The sequence below is a fragment of the Phalacrocorax carbo genome, chromosome 3, assembly GCF_963921805.1.
Source record: "Phalacrocorax carbo chromosome 3, bPhaCar2.1, whole genome shotgun sequence".
Lineage (NCBI taxonomy): Eukaryota > Metazoa > Chordata > Aves > Suliformes > Phalacrocoracidae > Phalacrocorax > Phalacrocorax carbo.
In genome coordinates this window covers 68602038-68608227 of record NC_087515.1, presented here as the reverse complement: position 1 = coordinate 68608227, position 6190 = coordinate 68602038, and the positions used below count along the sequence as shown (strand labels likewise).

Below are 6190 nucleotides of genomic sequence, written 5' to 3'. Positions count from 1 at the left end.
TTCAATGTTTGCTACAGCCTAGCAGCATTTCTGTTTTCCTTCTACTGCCTTTAACCATTGACGTCAGGCTTTTGCGTTAGCCACTTCAAGGAGAAATTTGCTTGGCGTAAACCTGTGCATTATCCCACATACATCAAGCATGTATTGCCTGTTATATACAATGTCTTACATCATCAATACCTTTTTTTTTTAAAAAGGGGGCTTCTTTATTTGTTGGAACACACTATTAGATAAAAGGATGGAAAATAAAGAAGAGTCCGCATGCATACTTTGAGTCATCTGATCTTCTGTCTAGTACAAGCAATATTTGGGATTCTTTCCTCTTCATCTACTGCTGGACCAATTTATATTTTACTAGGAACGTCCACATGTGGTTGTGAGTCACTCAGTCTGACACATGTTGCTCTAAAAACTGTTCTATTGCTCTCCAGGGAGAGCAAGTTAGAGCAAGTTCGCACCCTGCCATTGTGTCTTAAGGACCTCGGATGGGACTTCTTCCTCCTTTCCCCGTGCTGCCAGGCTTTGCCGTCCAATCAGACCCACAGGATGAGCTATTTATTCACTTCCAGATATTTTTCAGCAACAGTTATGGATCTAGAAATTCTACCAACACTTATTAAATAACCCCTTCATTTGTCACCTATTTCAACAAGATTGTTTTCCCCGTAAGCAGTGCAGGCTGCAACCCTTTCTCATTTGGCTTCTGTTCCTGAGAGCGATGTTTGTTCCTGTGCTGCCTCATCAGCTTGCATTCTCTGTGCATACTTAAAAATACAGCCTTAGCTCTCAGAGTGACTACTAGCTTTTGGCTGACAGGTCTGGAGTATCCAGCTTGAACAGGCTTTCCACTGTAATGCTCTGCTGCAAGGCTGTTGTAATCTTATGCACGGTTGGAGACGAAGCCTTTTGCTAAGGGAAATGATAATGGTCCTTATATGCAGAGTGTGCCCACACACCTTAGAAAAGAGCATGCAGGAATAGAGCTCTATGTCAAAAAGAGCCCTGTGGTGGTGGCCCTCTCATAATCAAGATATTGCTCATTACTACCCCTTCCAACTTCATCTAGTAAACTTCATTTTTAGAGACTGCAAATCTCCTGCTGTTCCAGCTTTGCCTGACACAGGTTCCCTCCCTTCTTCCCCCTTTCCTTCCTTGCCCTGCCACACTCTGCTTGCCCCTTTCCACACCACTTGTCCTCCTCTGTGGTAAGTCTCTCTTTTACTACTCCCCACCCTTCCCCTCCCACAGGACCCTTATTCTTAATTATTTCTTTTGGCCTGTCAACCATTCCAGATCGCACAGTCTCTGCTGTACCTTTGTACCCCTCCTCCCTACCACTCTAAATGGTGCCCTCTCCTGCTTCCTTCAACTGATTCAAGATTTTGCCGGTGCTCCAAGCCCGTCCCTAATACACAACCCATACATCCAAGCTTCTAACTTCAGTCTTCTCCTGGCTCAGGAGTCGTCATCGATATTCCCAATAGAGGTTCTAATTTGCATTTGACCCACTCTTACAAATGACCTTTTTCTGCCTTTACACCTCCTTATTCTGGTCCAACGCTTCCCAAACTTTTCATAGGCAATATTGTACTGGATTCACTTCTGCGCTGGCAATCCCTTAACTTCCATATCTGCCTTTGAATTTCTTCAGGATGAAGATCACCTCTGGAAATCTTCATAGTCTTGCAACTTTGATGAAATATTTGAAACACCTACTTTACAATGTCTCGAAACTCCTAGCCTCTAGAAACAAGCTCTCCAAGGCTGCACCTAGAGTGCATCCAGGTACATGTTGGGCTGAAACCTGGCTGGAAACCACTGCAGTTTCTTTCAAGTACTCACGCTCGAGTGTCCCTCCCAGGAAAAAAGACTGTTGCATACCCAAGTCTCACTCTAGTACAGGGCTGGGATATGGCCAGGGCACACACTTGGATTGGAAAGCTAGGAAGTATTACTGGTTCTCCAGTTTAGCGTGGCATCTGAATCAACTTTGATAATTATTCTGGGATTACAGGCAAAACCCAGTTGATTCTATTGATGAGTCTGTCATATTATTTCTTCACATCTGGGGGAACATCAAGTTCCCTGATGAGGGAGAGAGCACTCCTGAGGAAACGTGGCATCACCACGGACTGCAGTTTCCCTGTCTTTCTTGTTAGGCACACGCACCGTCTCTCCTCACCCCAAATTTCTAAAAGCTTTTACACTTCTATTTGCTATTAGAGTGTTACAGAGTATCATATACAGCTTTTTTTTTTTTTTGCCAGTGATTGCCCTCAAGCCCTCTGTCCTGTCCTGGTCTTGCTTGGGGAAGAATCACGTGGCAGACTGGTGATTGTCACTGGTAAGAAAGGTCACACAATAAGCTGCAAAGGTTGCTAGAAGGGTGATAAAATATCACATGCTGGCTATTTTTGAGAAATAAGGCCATCTTTAATGCATCTTAGACTGTATTGCAGCAATCAAGACCCCAGAAGTGCCAAGTAATTTGGTAAAATGTAAATACTGATTCTCTTTTTCTCAGTTTATGTTCAGATATTTGCTGAGGAGCCATTAGATTGCATGACGGTATAAACGCAATATGCAAACTGAATTGATAATGTACATTTCTTTCCTCTCATCACCTTAAATGGTATTAAAGATTTGGGATTTGGAAGCCATGTATAGGGATGTTCATGCGCATGCTCTTAGAAAAATAATCAGTATTTGGCTACAGCACAAACACCTATTCAACGAGTTACAAGAATACCCAGAGAGAGACTAAATTTAGCTACTCCAAAATCTGCCATTAAACATATTGCCAAAATAGTATTAAACGCCATACTTACATATAGAAAACAAGTGTTCAAAATTCTGTGTCTTTGGAATACAGATGGAAGCCTAGTGTTAAATAAAATGGCAACAGAAGTAATGTTTAAAGAGCATATCTGAATAATGTTCAATCTATTTTTACTCAATAATTTTTTATTGACAAAATACTGGGTTTGTTACAGATCATGAGCTGCCACAATACGGTTAGGGCAAGGATCGAAGAGACAGAGAGCAGAAGGTACCTTTATTAATTTCCCAGGTCCTTTTACTTTAATCAAAGAGCCATCCATTTGAAACTACTGATCCAATAAAACAGCTATGCTCTCGTTCAAACACTTGGTTTCAGTTCCGACTTCCAATATATATCCTTCAAGGAGCTTTTCCACCTGTGTAGTCATTTTCTGTAAGGGGCTACACTCCTGTGCCTTCTGCAAGTAGATTAGATGGATTCGAATATAACGGGGTTTTACAAGTTCCGTGTTTTCCTTTAAGATTTTCAAAGGAAAAGGGACAAAGTCTTTCAAGCCTGAATAAAATAACTGCAGATAACTCTTCATTTGTATTCTCTGAAATCCTCAGAACAGGGTACGGTACACCCTCCCCCAAAACCTCAGTGTCATCCAGAGAAATAATCAGTACAGGTCGAGTGCCCTAAAGAGTTTTAAATAATACCAAATCGTATCATTCTTCAAGTGCCTTCTGCAGATCCCAGCTAATTTAATGCTACAATAGAATAATCTAGTTATTTGGCAACTATCTGCATAAAAACATTTCAATAACATTGGGAAATAATTTTCAGAAAAGTGCTGAATGACTTCAGTTACAGTTTGCTCTTTGTTTCTAACCCATTAATTTCCTCAGCTAAGAGTTCACTAGTGGAAAGTTGGGACTTTCTCATCCTTTACTATTTTTTGCATCTGTGTTTTAGAAGAGTTTAAATGTATGTCATCACTAATTATTACAATTAGGTTAATACTGTTTTCTGCAATTAGTTTCTAATGAACATATGTTCATTGGTGAAAACTGCAGCCTATATGCAATGCCATTTGAGCTGAAGGGGCGTGAGAAATGCTCATCATAAAATAACAATCATGTGTTGCGCTGAGGCACCGATCCTGCAAACACTTAGGCGTGAGCCCCGTTTTACTGCTGTGAGAAAACGGACTTTAAATAAACGGCAACTCTCAAGATATTATGGTAAAACCTAAGTAAAGTCACATCTGAATTGTTTGAGCATGTGCGTAGTTTAAGGGAGAAGAGTTGTCAAGTTTGATTCTTAAATATCTTAATACCCGTTCTCAAGCAGATACTTTACTGAACAGAAGCTAGGAGTGGGAAGTCCTCCTGTCAGAGAAGGACCACCTCTATCCTATGTCCAGTGCAATGCTGTCCCCGTCATGGGAATACTACTGTAACACAGTATATACCCATAGCAGCAAAAAGGTTGCATTTCGTCTTGTATAAACCATTTTATTACTTTTTCCGGCTTTGTAGGTGGGCATTTCTGCCATGCATTTATTTCTATCGCTATTTAATGCTGATATTTATTCCTGGATATTTATTAGGATTTATGAGTGTTTCTGTTCCGGAAATTTGGCCCAAAGTTGTAATTGCGGATGGGAGCATATGTAAAATGAGAGTTTGAACATTTATCACTACTGGGATTAACAAAAGATATATCGAGATTTGAGAGTTATTTTAAGAGATACATAAAAATATGCCAAACTATTAAAAATTCAAAATTCACTTTGCCAGTTTTTGCCCTACAGACAGAGTGACCTTAGGGAGATATTCTGTGCTCTGAAAAAATATTTAGCATTAGTACAATTAAGATTAGGTTCTGTGTGTTGTTTTATACTTTGCCTGAAACTATATATATATACACACACACACTTTTTAAAGTGTCATATATACAACTGGTTGCAATCCTCCATCCTCCCTCTTCCCTAGCCTAGTTAGGCCTCGGGTAGGTCTATTTTGCTTAATGTTCTTTTGCATAACAGACCTTCTTGTGGGTGAAGGAAGTCTGCCCGGCCAATCCCATAAAATACCAAGGGCCTTCAGTTTTTGCCGTTTTCTGAACAACAGCAAGTGACAGAAAATAAATGCTGAAGGCAGTATTTTCCTTTGTGAGCACAGGGCGAGGATGGAGAGCAGCTGGGCAGGTGGCACGTTTGAAACTACTTTTAATTTGTAAGCCGGCTAGGTTTTAAACGAGACGAGGCCCATTATAAGGAGCATTTCGCTGCCGAATGAACCCCGTATTTCTGGGGCGCAGAAGCCTCCTGGCTCCGCGCTGCCCGGCCTCACACCTTCCCCCCCGGGTGCCGCCCGAGGGGAAGGCGGGGAGGGCGCAGCCTGCGGGACCTGCGCCCTCGTTGCCGGTGCGCGGCTGCCCTACCCCCGCGCCCGGGGTCGGCTGTAGGCACAGGGCGGGGGCCAAGAGCGGCAGGGAGGCTCTCCCCGGCCCGCCGGCGCCCGCCGCCCGGCCTTCCCGGCACCCGGCGGGGCCGCCGAGCCCGACCAGACCCCTCCCGCGGCAAAAAAAGCGCGCAAGGCATTATTTTCGAAAGCGCCCAAAATAGCGCGCGGCTGCCGCACAAGTCGCCTTATTATTCCTCCAGCGTCGGCAGTGAACCGGGGGTGGGGGGTGGGGGGGGGATGATGCACCGCCGTCGGAGCCGCCGCGGGCGGCTGCATTTTGGGCGAGGGCGATGAGGGCCGCGGGCTGCCGGGGCGCAGCGGCAGCGCAGGCGAGGAGGAGGAAGAGGAGCAGCCGCGGCGGCGGCGGCGGCGGCGGCAGTTTCCCCTTTCCCCAGCCCCGGCTCGGCGGGCGCATGCTCACTTGTGCCCGCAGCCCTGGACCATATTTGTCAGGACTACTCGAGAGACGGAGAAAGAGAGAGAATTTGGGGGGGTAAGGAGCGGCGGGTTCCGATCTAATCCGCAAGCCGTTTAGGGAGCTGCAATGGCAAAGGCTGGTGATGGGTTTTAATTCCCCCCCCCCCCTCCCCGTAGGTGAGGATGAAAGTTAGGGAGAGCGCGAGAGATAAAGGGAGAGACGCACCTCCTCTCCCTCCCTTACGAAACGTCTGTGGGGAAGGGGAGGGGGGCTTCTCCCCCACCACCTCGAGCAGGAAGGATGGAAGTTAATGCCGGGGAAAGTGGGCAAGTGGCTCGCAAGTGGCTGGGGAGCGGCTGGGGCGCCGGGGATCTCACTAAATCATAAGTGTACGAGTGTGAAAGAGGAACAAAAGAAAGCGAGAGGTGCCTGATATTTCTTTTTCTCTTCCCAAACACATGAGGGGAGTACATGTATATATATATATATACGCGCTGTGTATTTATATACATACACAGGCACGCGCGCACGTATGTG

The 6190-nt window shown here is 45.0% G+C and overlaps 1 protein-coding gene across 2 annotated transcripts in view; it reads left to right on the top strand.

Annotated features, from left to right (window-relative positions):
- Positions 1 to 5631: 5631 nt before the first annotated feature.
- The window catches only part of L3MBTL3 (L3MBTL histone methyl-lysine binding protein 3), an 85562-nt gene continuing 85003 nt past the window's right edge, over positions 5632 to 6190 (top strand). Inside the window, exon 1 of one of the 2 annotated variants that reach the window (XM_064447301.1) lies at positions 5632 to 5728. In XM_064447301.1, the coding sequence (XP_064303371.1) occupies positions 5649 to 5728 (80 nt within the window). In that variant the 5' untranslated portion in view covers positions 5632 to 5648. Of the gene's footprint in view, positions 5729 to 5937; positions 6079 to 6190 lie in introns of those variants that run through there. The other variant, XM_064447306.1, reaches the window with a different exon arrangement.